Source organism: Suillus subalutaceus, assembly GCF_016647625.1.
Source record: "Suillus subalutaceus strain FC151 chromosome Unknown DFJ58scaffold_20, whole genome shotgun sequence".
NCBI lineage: Eukaryota > Fungi > Basidiomycota > Agaricomycetes > Boletales > Suillaceae > Suillus > Suillus subalutaceus.
Window position 1 is genome coordinate 297,016 of NW_024540269.1, and position 18,516 is coordinate 315,531.

Here is an 18,516-nt window from a genome sequence, read left to right on the forward strand (position 1 = left end):
ACCATCAAAAAATTGAGGTTGTGCGTGTAGGGACTCTTGAAGATACGGACTTTGAAGATCGTCGAAGGACCACACTTACCGCGCGATAAGGAAAAAAGATACAAGTGACAATGTATGCCAGAGGACGGGGGCAGAAAGAACAAGCACTAGGGTAGGGGCAGGTGTCGCGGCCAATCTCAGCTGTGAATGCCGTGATGGTGTTCAGGCTTTCGTCGAGAGGTAGATGAGCGGACGGAGAAAACTCAGAGTCATAACAGAGTGCTACAAGCTCTCATACTAGGTAACATTTACAGGCTTTATATAGACCTGTAAATTCGTGCACCCTGAGAAGGGACAGGTATCCAATATGTTACGCTGTACTGTCAGCGGTGCTGTCGAGGGTGGGTTCTCGCCTTGTCAACTGATAGTGAGATGAGTAAAGGAGTCATGTAACAGAACAGGATGATCACTCACGACGACACAGAGAGCGGAAGACATGATGATAGCGGCGCCGAGAACTGACAGCAAAGACGGCACAACTCCAAAGATTAGGCGTTCGAGCACCACAGCAAAAAGCATCTGGATATATACTCCAGTGGAACCGCGCGATACAGTTTCTCGTTGCAACCCCAACGTCAAGAGAGTCTGGAAAGGCAGTGAATTACCGGTGAATGAATGGAGGGTCACTAGTAGCTGACCTGTGCCACGAAGCCAAAGACACCGACCATGAGCAAAAGAAGTGACCATCTCCATGATCTAGGATATACGACAGGAATATTGAAGACGACCATCCTGTTACATAGCAAATGATTAATGTGACGCGCAAATATGCAAAGATATATCTGCGAACCCCAAAGATGCGATGATGGTGCACCACAAGGAAAAGAATGTCATCACATGCATCGGATGAGCTCGCTTTCCAATTGCGCGAATCGAGGTATCTGCGAAAATCATTGAAGCAGTCATCAACGTGAGAAGGTCGACAACGATGCGTACATGCTCCAGTGGCTCCAACAACACCAATCAAAGATGCCCTACCGAACATTGAATGGTGAAATGGGAGGAGCGATGTACAAATGACGACGCTCACCCAACAGCCGCCAGCCTTTGTGCTGGGGTTGTTTCCAGCGAGTCAGGAATAGCAGCTGGCATGGAGTTGAATAGAAATGGGGGGCGAGCGATGAGGACAACACCAAGTAAACTGCAAACTAGTGACACCTCTGAGTATCTATGGACAAGAGAGGTCAGAGCATAACTCTCACCTCCCGCGACGGCTTGAGTGACAGAGTAGCCCTCCCTAAGGAGGAGGCATCCAGCAACCGCAGTTGTAAGAGGTGTCAAGAAAGTCAGGACTGTCGCATCTGCGACAGATAGATACTGAAGCGACAGATACAGTCCACATAATCCGAGAAACCTGAGCGATGAAATGATCACCAAAAATGGAGGTTGTGTGTGTAGATTAATACGCACCCGCTGATCCCACGGATTACCAGTAGTGTTCGAACACCTTTGGGGCCAATGACCGGATTCGGGACCCCCGTGACAATCCTTCGCGCCGTCAGTCGCAGGGTATTGTCTGAAGAAGTAACTAACATACATGTATATCACACAGCACGTCAACGTGATGCCCTAGGGACGAATCTATATTCAAATGAGTGCAGTTCGTAAAAACTCTTTGACGCACCATTCTAACTACAATAACCTGTTATAATGAGATTGATTCCGTTCGGGAAATAAATATAAAGCAACAGCTGACTTCAAACGCGTGCACCGGAGGCTCCAAGCTGTTTAGCATCTTCACCGATAGATTCATGGAAGCGAAAAAAAAACTGAGAAGCTATAATGTATAGCATCCCGGCGTTATTAGCGAGAAAACTTGGGACATTGGACCGTCTATCCATTGCTCCAGCATCTCGGGATGTGCCAGAAGTGGGTTGCGTCGAACCATAGTTGTGTCCCATGTTGTGAATGAGAGGAGACTCGCTGTTGCTCATCTTGGAGGTTTGTCTTCGCTGGGTTCAGCCTGAGGACGTTACGCTAATGCCCTGGGGATATACGTGCTGAGCGCTGAGAGGTGACCGCCTTTATACAAGGTACAAGTCAACATACCGGCGACTCCATAAGTTGGTAATACAAATTTAAGCTATCGGCGGCATATCGGGCTCCTTCAAGAGTCACATTGTTACATACACGTGCCGAGTATTTTTAATTTAAAAGAAGCCTTTGATCGGATTAGGCACGGTCCATGGACAGCTGAGGACTTACTAGGTTGGCACCTGTTTGGTGTAGATTCCTGATTTATCAACTAATAGCAAAATTTGGATGAGCAAAGGAGTCATGCAAACGATGACTACTACTCACGACAACATAAAGAATGGCGGTAGTGTAGTGCCGAGTACTGACGGTAAAGACGGTATAACCCCGAAGAATAGGCGGTCAAACACCACAGCAAAAGAACACGCTTGATATTATATTCCAGTAACGCCACGTGGCACAGTCTTTCGCTGGAGCCCCATGGTCAAATGAGAGTCTGGAATAATAAATTAGCAATGGATGACCACAAATGCAAGGCCACTACTAGTAGTACTGTATTGACCTACGTCATGAAGCCAGAGCCACGAGCATATGATAAGTAACCACGCCCATGGACCATGGTGTGGAATATTGAAGACACTCATACTGTTAGGAACGAATAATTATTTAACACATAAATATGAAATGCAGGGATGTATTTGCATACCACAAAGAAATGAATGCATCAGGTGCGCGCGCTTTCCGATTGCACAAATCGTGTATATGTCAAAATCATTAAAGTAACAATACCATTCAAGGTCAATTACAATACGTACAAGCACCGGTGTTCCCAAGCACACCAATCATACATGCCCTATTAAAACAGAATGGTGAGTTGAGTAGAGCAACATACAAATAGCGTTGCTCACCCAACTGCCACCACCCTTTGCACTGGGGTTCCTTCTGGTACACGGCGTCCGTCAGGGATGCCAAAGAGAATCGATGACGATAACATCGAGCAAACTGCAAACCACTGGCAGGAAATCATAAGCAATCATACATCGTAAAAGGCACTCTCACCCTCTGCGACAGCATGCTTGACGGAATGGCTCTCCTTCAAGAGGATGCATCCAGTAACCGCTGTCCTAAGAGGTGTTGGGAAAGCCTATTATACAGTGTCATACTGGGGTCAGTCCATTAGATGCCCAAAGATTTAAAAAAAACTAACCTAAAGCGCGTGCACACCAGAGGCTCGAAGGTATTTAACATCTTGACTGATATATACGTGCAAGTGGAGAAAAAACTGGGCGGATATGATGAACAGCAGCCCAACATTGCTGACGGTGGTGCTGCCTGTAACACCACTAATGGGACCGCCGTCGTTTGCTATTGCTCCATAACTTTGGCATATGGAAGTGAATTATTGTCATATGTGTTCTCAATGAAAGGAGACTGGTCATCGACATCGCTCATGGAAGTTCGATGTTCGTTCATTGGGAGTCGGTGTCGGCGAGCGAGTTAGTATTTGAAATCGCACACCGTACTATCCGACACTAGCTAATCATGATCAGTCATCGATTCAAATATTACGGCCCATAGTATCATGCGTACATATTAATGACATACTTCTTTTATCCTAGTCTGCCTAGTGGCAGACCTTCAAAGTTGAAAGAGGAAACCAGCCGTTCCCCCTGTCTCATTGAAGACTTATCAGGGCAGCTCAGGGTATCATCCGTTCTTAAGCCGAAGGTAGTAGAGGAGTGAGGGAAAGGAAGCATGCAAGTAGAGGGAACATACGAATTATATTGGCATACCGCTCGGTGGCCCCAAGGATGGCTGCAACATTAAGCTGAAGCGAACATAGTGTCGAGTAGAGTCTAGGACAGTGTCGGACTTTGTTGACTCAGGGTTTGAAGTTGTTCGAAGGAACCGAGTATCACCGTGACAGCCCGGGTCCGACTGATAACAGGGTACCTGGCATGAACCCTACTAGTCCTCAGCGGCAGGCCTAACCCTTAATATTCCTGAACCTTTCCTGACCCTTTCAAATCATACGTAGTATGCTCGTGAACATAATCTAATCATTCCTTGATCATGTTTCACTCAAAAATGGAATCGATTGATCATACATTGCTACTTACAGTGACAAGGTTTAGATAAGGGTTGGTCTGCAGGCCTCGGCATTATTGCACCAGACGCTAAGGTCTTCAATTTCTACACCGTTAGAATCGTATAGTTGGACCACCAGTGCGAAGCGTCGCACTGACCATAACCCAGCGCAGGTACCAGGAGGGGTCAGCACGGCCCAGCGCTTAGATGGTATGACTGATTTATGTCGAATATATAATAGATGGCAAAGGTGCAGTCAAATATCCTACTAAACACATGCAGTCGTCGAATTTACGACTGCCTGAGCAAATTTGAAAAGTTCAACAGGATCAACGTAAGGAGTGGGGAGGATATCGCGCTGAATTGTCAGAGATGCTGTCTTTTGTAGGATCCCGCTTTCTCGACTGACTAGAATGGGGAACCAAGTCATGCAACAGCAAACGAGGACAATGGCCACTCACGACGACATAGAAAGCAGAAGACATGATGATAGTAGCACCGACAGTTGACAGTAAAAACGGTGTAATGCCGAAGAACAGGCGTTCAAGCACCATGACGAAAATCACCTGAGCATACATTCCAGTGACACCACGCGACGCGGTTTCTCGCTGTAGCACCAGTGTTAGAAGAGTCTGAAGTAGTTGTGAACAGCCAGTCGGCAGATGGAGGCTCACTGGTGTACTGACCTACGTGACGAAGCCGAAGCTACCAATCATGAGAAGAAGTAACCACGTCCAGAATGTGGGGTATACAACAGGAATATTGAAAACGATCATACTGTTAGGAGCGGGAGATTAATTGACAAAATAAATGCAGGGATTTATATACCCCAGTGATGCTACGATAGTGCACAACAACGAGAAATATGCCATCGCATGCATCGGGTGAGCACACTTCCCAATTGCACGCATCGATATATCTGTCAAGATCATGGAAGTGTCGGTATTATAGGAGATCAATTACAATGCGTACATGTTCCAGTGAGTCCAAGCACACTGATCATACGTGCCCTATCAATGAAATGATGATGTGGATGGTGCAACGTGCAAATAATGGCGCTCACCCAACAGCCGCTAGCCTTTCCGCTGGGGTTCCTTTTAGTAAGTGGCGTTTATCAGGGATGACAATATTGGGGCCAAAGATAAACGGGGCCTAAAAACGAGGATGACACTGAGTAAACTGAAAACTAGAGAAACCTCTATAAGCATTGGCACATTACAAAAATCACATTATGACTTTCACCTCCCGCAACAGCTTGATTGATGGAGTAGCTCTCCTTCAGGAGGATGAATCCAACCACCGCTGTCACAAGAGGTGTTAAGAAAAGCAGGACTGTCGCATCTGCGACAGTCAAGTGTTGAAGTGACCGATACACGCCATATAGCCCAAAAAATCTTGACCATGAAAATATCATTGGAAAATCAAGGTCGCGCACGTAGATCGGTACGCATCCACTAATGCCACGAACGACCAGCAACGCTCGAACAGCTGGGCCAACTACTGGATCAAGGATTCCCACGATAGTCCTTCGTGTCATCAGCTGTAGGCCGTTGTCTGCACAAGCAACAAACGAATATGTATACCACGCAGCAAATGAACGTGATGACCTGGAATGTATCAATATCTGATTCAAGCCCGGAAACTGTGCGACATACCATCCTGATTGCAATGACCTGTGGTACTAGGTTCAATGCATTCGACGACCAGAGGTGGAGAAACAGCTAACCTGAAATGCGTGCATTCGAGGTTCCAAGCCGTTCACTATCTTCACCGAAATATACAATAGAAAAACTGGGCGGAGATGATGAATAACATCCCAATGTTATCAGCAGTAATGCCTGTGATACTAGGTTGACTGTCGTCAGCCATTACTTCATCGAATGGGGGTAAGGAAGTGGGATGCGTTGCGTTGTCAATGGGAGAAAGCTCACTATCGCTCCTCGTCGATGTTTATGGATTCGTGGATTTGTGGATTTGGAGCGTTGCACTAGCCAGCAGGAACTGAACAGGACCCAGTACCTCAATGGCATGGTTGTCACCTTGACATACAAATGTGTGGCAAAGTGCGTAATATATAAGGCACAAAAAAGGTTACAGGCGTCCTAACTGGAATATTTGTAGAAAGTGCAAAACTCAGAAACATCAATGTAGCCTCGGAGTGGGTAGGAACCCACGATTTTATTTTGCGGTATTGTTAGCGGTACTGTCTTGGTGAGGTTTCTGCTTTTGCATCTGGTGGGTGAAATTCACAGTTTGGTAACGACAAGTGAGCATAGTGAGTACTCACGACGACATAAAGAGCAGAGGACATGATGATGACGGCACCGAGAACTGACAGTAAAGACGGTATAATTCCGAAGAATAGGCGTTCGAGCACCACAGCGAAAAGCACCTGGGCATACATGCCAGTGACACCACGCGACACAGTTTCTCGCTGTAGTCCCATCGTCAAAAGAGTCTAAAATCATAGTGAACTACCAGTAAGTAAATGCAGAATCACTGGCACTGTACGCACCTGCGCTGCAAAGCCGAAAACACCGACCGTGAACAGCAGAAGTATCCACATCCACGATGTAGGATATACAACGGGAATATCGAAGACAACCATCCTGTCACAAATGATGAATTGACACGTAAAATGCAGAGATGCATTGACACACCCCAAAGATGATATAATTGTGGACCATAATGAAAATAATGACATTACGTGCATCGGGTGAGCGCGCTTCCCAATTGCGCGTATCGAAGTATCTGTAAAACCCATTAAAGCGGTCATTACCATGAGAAGGTCAATCACAATACGTACATGCTCCAGTATTTCCGAGTACGCTGACCATACATGCCCTGCCAAAAATAGATAAATGGTGGGTTGAGCGGGACAGAGTACGCGTAATGGTACCCACACAACACCCGCCAGCCTTTGCGCAGGGACCGTGTCTGGGAGTCCTTGAGGAACAGCATTCAGGGAGCCAAATAGGAATGCGGGTCTGCCTATGAGGACAACCCCGAGTAAACTGAAAACTAGGGATTTGAGATCTCCGTAAATAATCATGAACTATCAAAGGCAGATTATAACTCTCACCTGCCGCGACAGCTTGCTTGACGGAGTAGCTCTCTTTCAAAAACACAGACCCAGCCACCGCTGTCGTCAGAGGTGTTAAAAAAACCAAGACCGTCGCATCTGCGACAGACAAGTACTGGAGTGACCAGTACATGCCAGATAGCCCAAAAAACCTGAGAAACAGATCGTTGACAAGTTTGATGCCGTGCGAGTAGATCAGCACCCACCCAGTGACACTACGAATGAACAGCATCATTCGAACACCTTTAGGGGCCAGTGATCGGATCGGGGACCCCCATGACAGTCCTTCGTGTCATCAGTTTCAAATCGTAGTCTGGGAAAGCAATCGACAAACATGTATATCTCGCAACATACAAAAGTGATGCCCTGAGACTAATCAATAGACGCTCCAGTCGAGGACACTGTGACGCACCATCCTGATCACGATAATCTGTTAACATCCAAGTTGGTTTGACCCTATATTCGATCATCAAAGATGGAAACAACTAACCTGAAGTGCGTGCACCGGAGGCTCCAAGCCGTTCAGTAACTTTACTGAGATATCCATGGAAGCGAAGAAAAACTGGGAGTATATGATGAATAGCATCCCAGCATTTCTGGCAGTGAAGCTGAGTGGTTCGTTCGCGATTACTCCATCATCTTGACATGTTTGCGTGGAGCCATAGTTTTCTATGTCGATATGATGAATGAGTGGAGACTTGGGCCCGCTCATCTTCGACGTTCGTTGGGTAGAGGGTTCAGAAGGTTAACACACCCGCGAGTTGGAAAAGGCTGGATGGGTCGAGAAGTTTCAAATTGATGCGGTCTAAGTCGGACCTGCATCATAGTAGTACATACATAAGGAAATCGATGCTGTCAGTTGATCGTTGACTAACTGGAAACATTAAACCGTTGAACGTCCAGCGAATCGGCATGAACTGCATCCTGCAGTCTTCTTGTAGGAGTATTGGTGGTTTTAAGTTAGTTCCAGCACATGACAAGACTTCAAAACACAGTATATACCTTTAGGCTCATCTAGATCTCATCGGTGGTAGTAAGTACGAAATGCCAACCGACATGAAGTTGAAGGCCAGCTGCCAGTAGCAACCGAGTCACGCGCCGTACTTTTATGTCCTACGAAGAAGTCGACACGCTTAATTTAGCTTTTCCCAGGCTAGCGCGGTCCGGACTACTAGTACAGCTGCAGTCTTACTATAGTCTATGTACATGTAGCACTTGGACAGATGCCTAGTAGAGACACTTGGCCGACTCTATGATCTGGGACTCTGTGCAAATAATATGGCTAGGAGATCTGGAGACTCGCATATACCTGATCTTTTGATAAGCTGACGGCTGAATACAAGCTCCTCCGAGTCGTGCACGGTAAGATTATTATGTTGACATAAATTAGGCAAATGACATTTCATGTATAGATTGGCCAGTGGGCAGTCAGTGTCTAGTCATAGATGTACGCACATCGCAAGACTCTGCATCCTTCAATCCGACTTGTAATTACTGCTAAGTGGAGCTTATGCGGGCATCGTAGGAATGGTACCGGCGCAGGCCCATGTTTTGGAACACCTGGTGATGATGATGCCGATAAGATACGAGCAGTACAATCCTCCACATCGATGGATGCTGAATAACTCGGTGACGGCGTGTCCGGCATTGTCGGCGGGATGAATTTGGCGGAGTAAAAAGCGGGCTTTGGCGGAGAACGACAATGGCCTGAGAACGTGGGCGCCAAAAGCGCACCTTCAATCACCAGAAAAGGACGAGGGCGTCGAAAGTGACGGCCGGGTGGAGTTTAGAGCACTGGAGGGCGTTTGCACTGATGAAACTTGACCTGGGAGTTAGATGAGTACGGAGGGATAAGCAAAGATATGGGTAATGAACAACCCGATTTGTAGGTTGAGTTAGTTGAGGTTTAGGTGGCGCCTTTCGTGTACACTGTAGACGAGTCATTCGTCGTTGCCGTTCACGTTGGCATTGGCGAGCACTAGTCAAGTGGTTTTTGTCGCCGTTGTTCCTGCTATCAGAGGTAAATTGCATCTGACAAGGTTTCGAGGTACCAGTCTTGTCATTACGTTCTTACGTTACGCTCCACATACCTCGTTCTTGTCAACTTATCTGGAAGCAGAAGTACTTCGGAAGGGTAACAGGGGACTCATAACTTGGGTGGGGATGTCGTGTCGTACTTCGGCGTCGGTCCGACACTATTCTGAACACAAATGGAAGTAAGCAGGGTGAGCGCACTATACCACCAATATACTACCATCAGAAGTTAAACTGGGCGTAGCTTCGCCGCCACTTACGAACGTGACGGACTCATCACGTGTGATACGGGCCAGAACCTATAAGGGTGAACGGGGAACATCAGATCAGACTCTAGAGGACTTCTGACAATCAGATAACAAATCCAAGTATACCCTCGATCATCGAGGTCATTCCAAAAGTCCACGACTGCCAGATACATGTCCCAATAGTAGACGTGTCGTAAGTCCGCGGAGTCAAATACGGCGCTCGTAGCAGGGTCAAAGGTATGTGGTGGAACTGACATACATAGAGCACACTTCTAGGCTGCATGCACCCCTTGTCAATCTCGGAAAGAATGTGATTACAACAAGAATATAGACAAGTTTGTGAGATCATGCCGGAAGTTACTTACTCGTTTGATAAGGACGATATAAGGAGGCGCGTGTATCCAGCCTGCCAGGGAGCCTGAAACAACGTGTGGGCAACCACCACGATGGCTCATAGGACGAAACGCGCCTTGAACCTTGATAGGATGACCGGGCAGGTTGTCATGTATCATTTGGGGCCCTCCATGCCTAACGGTTATAGAGGGTATGCCCAAACAATTTTCCGACATCAGAAATGTGAAATCCATGTCAAACAACATCAAGATGTGGCATGTCTGTGGGTAAGTAGATGGTCTCGCGCTGTCGGAAGCCGAATACAGTTGTTGTGGTACAACAGAGTGATGGTGGCGTTGCAGTCACATGCACGGAAGAATATGATAGGAAGCCTTTCCCAATAGAGTTGTGCTCCCCCGATCAAGACGCAACATATCCTTCAGGAAAAACAATGAAACGATGATGGGCGCCAAAAGATGCTAACATAATCAAGTCATCGGCCTTTCTGTGAGGGGGGATTATAAGAACGAGAGTGCGTGGAGCTCGGAGGAGCTAGTAGTAGAGCCTCGTACTGTCTTAGATCAAGGGAAAGTGTCGAAATCCACGAAATAGTAGTTAAACTCCGAGGTAAACGAGGGTAGACGGTGTGGCTCTCCGCCCAGGGAACAACAAGCTATCAACGTCGAAGCCTCGCGCTGTACAACGATCGCGACCAAATCGATAGATAGCGTGTTGGATGCGGAGCAAAGGAGGTCGAGAGCGAGAAATGATATCTGTATCTCCGCTGAGCGAGAAGACCCGTCCGCGCAAGTTCCCATCAGGCTCAATAGTTGCAAGGAATCTTCATTCGAAGTTCTGTCAAATCAGGGTGGAGTAACACTGGGACCTACGGGATGGCTTGCAGCCTCTTGTAACTTGGTGGCAAAATTGATCTGGGCACGAGGCAAAGTCTAAACATGGATCGAGATGCGGTAAACTCTCCGGCACCCCGGAATGTTCTCCGCAGTATAATTTCGGAGGAAGCGCCATATGCAATTATACGCGTGGTCCGAGCACGATGCATAATCACGGTGATCCGTCGTTTATGTTGACTGCGGTGAGAAACACTGTTTAATTCACGGGTTTGTGGAGCATTGCGAGAATGTTCAGGGCTGCGCAGGAGTGGAGCCGGTGGGGAGTACAGCGGGTCACCGGGGGCTAAGGCTGAGCACAGTGGCTGAGCGGGAGGAGTGGCACAGATTACATAACCGGGCAGCCCCGGCAGATCTGTGTAATCAGACGCCAAGTTGATCTCGAAGGCGGGGCCTTAGTTCTAAGTTCAAGGCCTGTATCTTGGGCCGCATTACCCAAACTTATCCGTAAATGATTCTGAATCGAAGATACCGTCTCCCCAATCGCGGATACATCCAGCCAAAGTGAGCTCTTCGTTCGACTTTATTTGTTTTATGTAGATATGGATTCCAGTCGCACGTCTGAATCGAAGACGACGAATTCGATCTCGTCGTTGCACAGGTGACAACGTGCCGTCCGAGACAACCGCGTCAGCCAAGTACGTTCCATACAGTGTTGTAGTACAAGGGCAGTATCCAATCTATCACACCACAAGGACATCTGAGTCCTTCTAGCGTGGCCTGGCCGCCGTGGTGGCAATCATGGTTGATAGGAACGGCGACGATGTTTGCGTGTCCACCGGAGCCTTGGCTTTGTTTACCATTGGGTACCACTTCAAACCATCTCAAGCTTTAAAATCTCTGTCGTCCAGTTGATGACGCGGTTCCTCGGATACTTCTATCGTAGGTAATATCCGAGAGCAGTTACTTCTTAGATCTCGAAGTCAAGGATGCGCTGCGGTGACGAGCGTCCGACATAGCGTTCCCGGTTGTCATTCTCCGCAACCGCAAACAAAAATAGTAGACACAAGCCGAAGTAGGTGATACATACAATCAACAACTGAGATCAGTATAGGCTAGTGAGCAAGCCAGAATGGTGGGCCAGTGCCTAGTACTCGATTAGAGCGGATTACTCCAAAAGTGGTCTGATTGAAATGGAGGGAAATAGGGACCAGTGGATTGCTTGAGACTTGGCGGATGGTCACGGTAAACTTATAATCAATGGTCCGTGGAGCACATGGTCATTCGGGCATGAATTCCACACTATGTAACTAGTATCTTCAATATCTTCAAGACTCGAATTGGTCTCGGTCGGTGCCGCAGAGGTGATAGAGTTAACCCCTGCGGTTGGTTCACAACGAGATCCGTGCATGATCCGCTGGAATTTATGAACCACTGGGAACAAACTTGAAGGACCAGGGCATAATTGGTGTAGCTTAGGACAGATAGAAGGGAGTGCTTACGAGAAGTGGAGCTGCATGAGACATGGTGTTATGTCGTACGAGAATTTCAATGCTGGACAAACATCCGACCCTGCTCAGCACATGATCTGCGACAGGGCGCGCAAAAGTATAACCAAGTTAAGATAAAGATTAGTAGCATCAATTACATCTAGGTGCCTTTGTGTGGGCGCGTTTACGGTTGTAGAATGTGACAATTTGAAAGTGTTATGCCTCGCAACCGAGAAGGTAAAAATACCGTTCTGCATTGTAGCTGTCCCAGCCTTTTCTGTTGAGAGAGGTGGAAGTAACTCTGGGCGCTGTGATTTATATGTACAATAGAGGTTATAGGATTTTGTCCAAAGTTGGATGCGAGCAGTAATGCACAGCAAGGGTTGAAGCTTCGAAGACGCTGATCGCCGTATAAAAAGCTAAGTAACCTCATTGGTGGCTCTCTGCCGCGTTCGTGGGTAGAGAGAAGAACTTGATGTCGACTTGTTCATGGCAATAAATAGAGATACTGTCATTGGTTGATGGGCCAAAAGAGATTATTAAGGTTCATTGACGTTAAAGTTCACCCTTCGAGGATGGATTCTCAGGATCAGAATTCAGAGGATGTGGACCTTGCACCGATTCGAGTAAGTGAAGGACTACTGCAGTAGTTGAGACATAATGGATGTGATCAAGGGCAAGGTGCTGAAGGCCTCGTGTAGCCAATAGTAACAGATAGTAGTAAAGTAGGGGAATCGCCAACGACTCGGGTTAATGTCATGATTAAATTACCGTAACACCCCCCGCGAGAGTGCCAGTTGACGATGTTCCTTGATACAGTAATATATTCTGAATCAGCGGTATACCAAATAATATGAATATATGAATCATCGATGGCAGTACGGTGTATACAGTGCACTATAAACCGTGAAAGGAGCGGATAAACATTGGTCGCGAGGCAGGGCTGAGTCGGCGGCAATAGGCGCCGGTAGTGGTAAAAGGGCCGGGTGGCAGTGTATTATGCCGAAATGCCGAGATTCTCGATATTTTATGTAATTGAGCATCCATGGCAGGTTACTACATAACGGATTCGAGCTAAATAGGCTTAAGGCTAGAGATAGTCCGTCCGATATATAGCACCCTCTCTTCCTCCACCATCAATTCGAATACAACACTTCATCATCTCTTACTGTAGCCGTCTACAGTAGACTATACTTAATCCCATCTTCTATCTTACTCCAGCTTCCCTAGCTATGGTCGCTACCTCCCAACCTATCGCGTTCCAGTCTCCTAATCATCCTGATTTCCACATGGCATCCGGTTCATCCACTGGTAACAACAGTGCAATGCCTTACTTTCTAGGCTCCCCAATATCATGGCGTGCTGGTTCATTTGGAAGCCGCTTTTACCCTGGTTGTTCACCTGGTCAACTTCTAGGACCACTGGAGTCAGTTCATGCTTCACTTACACGTGTCATTGTGCTGATATACTCTATGTAGTCCTAACGAATTCAAGTGTGCCAAGTTGTCGTCATCTATTGACAGCGACCGTGGTTCAATTCTGAATGCTCTTGGTGCCTTCGACAGGGACGATGAATTGGTGAGTCCGTGACTTTCTTACTTTGTGCCAAACTCTCATGGTTCCATTATTCCAGTGTCGCAACTACACATGCTGTGGTCTACAGCTAGATGACCTCCACGCTCTACTACAGCATTTCGAGGAGATACACGTTGTCGTGCTTGACCCGTTCAGTCAGCCCCAGTTCCCAGTTGTCCCTTCTTTACCTCAGTCTATTCGTAACGCAACTCCGCCGTCTTACTTCTCAGACCATCATCAGTACCCTTCTTACCACCAAGGTGGTTTCGACCCGGATGACATGGAACTTGATGTCGATCAGGGCAGCACGTCTTCGTCAAACGCACCAACACCCCCTGACACCCCCCTCACCACCCCACTGTCGTCACATCCTAGTCATTCGTTTAACCACTTTGGTCAATCGAAACCCGCCTCTCCGCATATTCCCGTGTCGGCATTTGATACGACAACCGTACTCCCTTCCCGCTCCGTCCACGGCTCAGCATTCCCACCATCTCGAAACGGTCTCCCAAATGTGGCAAATGCCCCCGATGCGTTTAATGGTTACGCGGGCTACTCCGACTACTCATCCTCAATGCCTGGCACTGTTCCTTCCCCACCTGCCAGCGACGATCTTCACGCACCTGTCACACCTGTCAGTGAACCGGGTAGTCCCTACGGCTGCCTTCCTCCTGCCGTAGTATTCTCCACGAGCAATACTCCTGCCAACACTCCTTCAGCCTCTCGTGTTCCGTCTCCAGCAAGCGCCTCGCGCCATCCCGTGCCCTCCGCGGCCATGCCTCAGCCGTTAGATTCCCCTGCTTCCAAAGCTTTTCCGTCACAGCAAGCCAATCAGCGTGCCAGTACCACGCTCTCTCGCCCTGCATCGTCATTGCTATTATCGAAGCCCTTCCGCTGTCCTAAGCCTAATTGCAACAAGAGTTACAAGCAAGCCAATGGGCTCAAATATCACATGACCCACGGCAGCTGTAACTTTGCGCCGCCCAAGGACCTCGAGCAAGTACAAGCACTACTGGCTAGCAAGCGGTCCGCCCGCGAGGCCGCCGGGCAGGAAGATCAGGGGATCACCGAGGGCGAGATGCGCGAAGTCGAACGGGAAGCAGAACGCAGGCTCCGGCCTTTTGCTTGTGGTGTCAGTGATTGTCAGCGCCGGTACAAGAACATGAACGGTTTGCGATATCACTACCAGCACTCGGGTGACCACGGTGCAATTGGCCTAGCTCTTCTGGCCAGTGGACAACATGAATGTTTACAGCATGCTCATGGACGTAGTAGCAGTGCAAGCTCAAGGCATTCAACACCAGCGACGAGTGGACACTCGACGCCAGTAAACGGACACTCGACACCGTCATATGCTCAACAGTATCAGCAGCAGATGCTTTACTCCTCCGCACAGCAGCAGTACTTGCGCCAGCAGCAGCAGGCCCTGCATGCGCAAGTGCAGATGGGCTATCCCGTCGGCTCAACCGAAGCTGTCCCTATCGTCGCCCAACACTAAAGACTGGAGCTCGTTCAAAACGCAATAGTCTGAAAGGATGATGATTTTTCCAACGTAGACTAGATGTAACTTATAGGCCTCATCATCCCATCCCTACTGGCTCTCGGTCCCCCCTCGGTGCTTTCTAGGTCTCGCCATCTCGACACAGACGCAAAAGTAAAAATTATACATATTGGTCGACTATTGTGATATATCCCATCCTTCTCTTCTCCGCTCTGCTTTACTTCTGCTCTTCTGTGTGTTTCTCCTTCTACTGGCCTACAACATATCCCAGGTCGACGCCCATCGCTTCTCAGATTCGTTCGTTTGCCAGTTCTCATTTTTTCCCTTGGCGTCTGGCTTATAATACTGCATCTCTCTTCTTCCTTGGTTGTTCGCCCATCGCGCAGAGCATGGCAGTTTTCGTACGTTTCCTAAAAGCCGGGAGTCTGTACTATTATGCAGGCTGGCATCTCTTTTGTAATCTTACTCTGCAGGTCCATCTCTAGCACTCGTACGGCGTATACTTACATTAACTATCTACATACACAGTATCTACTATCACCACCTATTTCATGTGCAGTGGATTTTGTATGCGAATGCGAGGCTCGGAATACTTTGAAAGTTTGAAACGTACAAGTCGGATCATCAAGTCAAGCTGCACACATGGTGCCACGTGTTGATCGGCATCCCAATTTCACTTGTGTCAGTATTTGGACGATCCCGACCAAATCCCGACTCCCCGCAGATCTGATCGACAGGTTTCACCAAGTCAAGTCCTGCAGTGCCCCTTTGCATTTGCAATTGGTGTTTGCTACGACTTTCATTGACGTGTGACACACTCTGTGACGAAGGGATCCTATCAAGCTTCAAGCTCAAGGTTTAGAGTGCGTGACGTCGCAGCGATCACTGTAGTCTAGGAACAGGCCCGGGGCAGCGCAATTGCACAAAAAGGAGAATGCAGAGTATAGCTTAGGGGGGAAAAAGTTTTCCCTCCAAGAGTCTGTTCGTCGTCTAGTATCTACCGAGACCTCGGCGAGGGTCGATGCGCAGCAACGAGCAGCCTGCACCGTACCCGTATGGAAAGTTTGATCAGAGACGAAGGTGGGTAGGAGGCAAACTCTAGATCTTCTTCCTATCTTTGATCTGCCTGCTAGGGAAGAAGTGGTGTATCGCACAGCGTGATAGCTGCGGAAGCATTTTGCATAGTGCTGCACGTCGGTTATCGTGGCAGTGGCATGACCTTGGTGACCGATCGGTTGTTCTACGATAACAGACAAGCAGACCTTATACGGAGTACCAGCCCTGGCCTACCTGTCTTACTTCGATAGGGTCATCTGGGGGAGGCTAGAATCGGGTATGCACACAGAAAGGTCCCCATCACCGTCAGTTGTTGTGGTCCTGTGAAATTCCCCTGCGAAAGGGTCGTCCATCTGGTCCCCCTTTTCTTGCAGTCCATCTGTCTGGATAAATTGGTATTCCACCTGCGCCAATACGCGGTTGGCTCGAATGTCTTCCAGGAGCTAGTGAAAAGCTGGGACCTGAGGACGCGTGATTGATATGCTCGTCGAGAATGTCAGAGCGGGAGTCTGAAAGGCATAGGCAGAGTCGTATCTAGAGCTATCTAGAGACTGTAGATTTCATGTGGATGTTCAGTTCCATTTTAATTCTTGGTATTTTTTTTGGTTCGTATCGCAGAAGCTAGTATATATTGCTGAGGGGAAGGTTATTGCGGAAATACTGACAACAGATGACCCGCGCTTTGCCTGCAAGTTTACGCGTCATGGCAAAAATCTAGCACCAATCACTTAAGTACGAAGGGAAATAGCAATCGAAAACAATCGCATGACACCTAGGTAAATCTACATTGAATGTATGATTCTAAAATCAACGTATCAGACTAGAGGAGAGGGAGTCGGGTTTCAGCTGAGGGAAAGCTTTATAAAAAGTATATCAAATCTTGACTCATATCTCTCCCATATCTTCCTCATCACAAGGGTATTTCATCACGAGGGATTCCAACCTAATATCTGAGTCACGGAGCTCGAGGGCACGTAGGCTTGCCTTTTCCATGTCATAGTCATCATCCACGGAACTGATCGTAATACCAATGCAAAGTTCCTTCAAGCAAGGGCACCGCTCGACGAATCTGACGATCTCGGACAGTAAAACACACAGTGGCATGGGTGCCGCGCCAAGACATGTTCTGATAGGTCTGGTTCAGGAGCAACGCTTCAAGACAGGGCCATACTTCTCCGATTTCCTCCAGGTCGTCCTCGCCAATGCTGAGACAAAATATTGTATCGATGTCCACAACCCGAACGTGGTTGAGGTAGAAGGGTGGCTACATGCCATGATGGTGTCAATGGTGATGACTGTACTGGTTAAGAACTGAAGTATTGATGGTTGGAGGATTCGGATAAGTGTATGCACTGCAGGTTCCTGAAAGCCTTGCACATATGGAGGGAGTCAAAGTATCTGCAGTAGGCTTGGATCAAACTTAACCTGAGATTGAAGTGACACCAAGGTGAGTATATAAAGCCATAGACGTGTGAAGACTTCGACGTCTTGTTATTCTTCGATTTCCCAATCAACGCTGTCAAAGATCTCAAAGAGAATCGGGCCGTGGGATGAGTCAAGAATATTTTCAAGATCACTGCCTGTGGGTAGACGCGTCTTGATACTGGTAAATGACGAGAGTCTACCCAGATAAGCCAGGACATCCTTTGTGATGGCCGCTATCACAAAGGATGCACTGGCTCGGCTAGTGATGTTCCGGGGTTTGGCCTGAAAGCCACGGCTTTGGCCTGGCTTTGCGTGGCTCTGGCCTGCATGATCTTCAGGCCGGGCCAAAGCCACGAACGACAGCTGGCTTCGGCCTGGCTCGGGCTCAAGCCGCGGCCCAAGTTCATGAAATGTGAAATATGGGTGCAAGAATAAAAGGACTGACGATGGGGTAACATTCTTCTTGCAGCCCTTTTCCCCGTGTCGGAATAATTCCAGCACATCATGTGCTGGGATTATCCCGGTGCCGGGAAAATGCACGAGGGGTTCAACGCCTATGAGAGCATCCCAGAGAGCATCAAATGCTTGCTCCGATAATGCACGACACGGTAATTCAAGGGCAAACAAGGTTGGTCCCGAAGATGTAACATGTCTCGCTTGCCAGCGTTTGTCGACATTGAGGTGGCTCATGATGTTTAAGAAATTTTCAGAAGCAAGGAGAGCGCGAGGCATTGTGCGGTTGACAGTGAAAAGCATTGCTAAAGCTATCAGGAGCGGGCGTTTCGGTCGTACCAGGGGTGTTTTAATTCGATGCGCGACG

The 18,516-nt window shown here is 48.0% G+C and overlaps 6 protein-coding genes across 6 annotated transcripts; 1 reads left to right on the top strand and 5 right to left on the bottom strand.

Annotated features, from left to right (window-relative positions):
* Window positions 1-349: 349 nt before the first annotated feature.
* On the bottom strand, window positions 350-1,973 carry DFJ58DRAFT_724564 (uncharacterized protein; the record flags this gene model as incomplete). The annotated part of the gene is made up of 11 exons (XM_041385120.1): window positions 350-400; window positions 454-624; window positions 678-771; window positions 830-920; window positions 976-1,013; window positions 1,070-1,187; window positions 1,242-1,393; window positions 1,450-1,527; window positions 1,577-1,608; window positions 1,664-1,681; window positions 1,743-1,973. 11 exons carry the CDS (start codon window positions 1,971-1,973, stop codon window positions 350-352), a joined length of 1,074 nt encoding a protein of 357 aa, XP_041247327.1.
* Window positions 1,974-2,447: 474 nt separating this feature from the next.
* Window positions 2,448-3,261, bottom strand: DFJ58DRAFT_838746 (uncharacterized protein; the record flags this gene model as incomplete). Its single annotated transcript, XM_041392480.1, has 7 exons — window positions 2,448-2,509; window positions 2,576-2,658; window positions 2,720-2,750; window positions 2,829-2,866; window positions 2,922-3,015; window positions 3,073-3,157; window positions 3,238-3,261. The coding sequence occupies 7 exons, from the start codon at window positions 3,259-3,261 to the stop codon at window positions 2,448-2,450; spliced, it is 417 nt and encodes a 138-aa protein (XP_041247328.1).
* Window positions 3,262-5,275: 2,014 nt separating this feature from the next.
* Window positions 5,276-5,644, bottom strand: DFJ58DRAFT_771977 (uncharacterized protein). The gene has a single exon (XM_041389189.1). It carries the CDS (start codon window positions 5,636-5,638, stop codon window positions 5,300-5,302), a length of 339 nt encoding a protein of 112 aa, XP_041247329.1. The 5' UTR covers window positions 5,639-5,644; the 3' UTR covers window positions 5,276-5,299.
* A 781-nt stretch (window positions 5,645-6,425) lies between these two features.
* On the bottom strand, window positions 6,426-8,256 carry DFJ58DRAFT_771981 (drug/metabolite transporter superfamily). Its single transcript, XM_041389190.1, has 9 exons — window positions 8,186-8,256; window positions 7,674-8,117; window positions 7,596-7,599; window positions 7,390-7,468; window positions 7,184-7,335; window positions 7,005-7,122; window positions 6,908-6,945; window positions 6,762-6,852; window positions 6,426-6,710 (listed from the first exon to the last, which is right to left on the bottom strand). Exons 2-9 carry the CDS (start codon window positions 7,893-7,895, stop codon window positions 6,566-6,568), a joined length of 849 nt encoding a protein of 282 aa, XP_041247330.1. The 5' UTR covers window positions 7,896-8,117; window positions 8,186-8,256; the 3' UTR covers window positions 6,426-6,565.
* Window positions 8,257-13,212: 4,956 nt separating this feature from the next.
* On the top strand, window positions 13,213-15,242 carry DFJ58DRAFT_186979 (uncharacterized protein). Its single transcript, XM_041379107.1, has 3 exons — window positions 13,213-13,565; window positions 13,618-13,717; window positions 13,773-15,242. Exons 1-3 carry the CDS (start codon window positions 13,372-13,374, stop codon window positions 15,210-15,212), a joined length of 1,734 nt encoding a protein of 577 aa, XP_041247331.1. The 5' UTR covers window positions 13,213-13,371; the 3' UTR covers window positions 15,213-15,242.
* A 1,914-nt stretch (window positions 15,243-17,156) lies between these two features.
* DFJ58DRAFT_866269 (uncharacterized protein) lies at window positions 17,157-18,507 on the bottom strand (the record flags this gene model as incomplete). Its single annotated transcript, XM_041394182.1, has 3 exons — window positions 17,787-18,507; window positions 17,368-17,535; window positions 17,157-17,312 (listed from the first exon to the last, which is right to left on the bottom strand). The coding sequence occupies exons 1-3, from the start codon at window positions 18,450-18,452 to the stop codon at window positions 17,157-17,159; spliced, it is 990 nt and encodes a 329-aa protein (XP_041247332.1). The 5' UTR covers window positions 18,453-18,507.
* Between the last annotated feature and the right edge of the window lie 9 nt (window positions 18,508-18,516).

Bases quoted from the DNA above. Each gene is read 5' to 3' on its own strand.
- DFJ58DRAFT_771981 (XM_041389190.1), bottom strand. From the start codon at position 7,895: ATGAGCGGGCCCAAGTCTCCACTCATTCATCATATCGACATAGAAAAC. The intron at 7,123-7,183 runs GTGAGAGTTATA...TCAAATCCCTAG, and splicing joins CAAGCAAGCTGTCGCGGCAG to TTTTCAGTTTACTCGGGGTT. The intron at 6,946-7,004 runs GTGGGTACCATT...TATTTTTGGCAG, and splicing joins CAAAGGCTGGCGGGTGTTGT to GGCATGTATGGTCAGCGTAC.
- DFJ58DRAFT_771977 (XM_041389189.1), bottom strand. From the start codon at position 5,638: ATGACACGAAGGACTATCGTGGGAATCCTTGATCCAGTAGTTGGCCCA.
- DFJ58DRAFT_186979 (XM_041379107.1), top strand. From the start codon at position 13,372: ATGGTCGCTACCTCCCAACCTATCGCGTTCCAGTCTCCTAATCATCCT. The intron at 13,566-13,617 runs GTCAGTTCATGC...TACTCTATGTAG, and splicing joins CAACTTCTAGGACCACTGGA to TCCTAACGAATTCAAGTGTG. The intron at 13,718-13,772 runs GTGAGTCCGTGA...CCATTATTCCAG, and splicing joins TCGACAGGGACGATGAATTG to TGTCGCAACTACACATGCTG.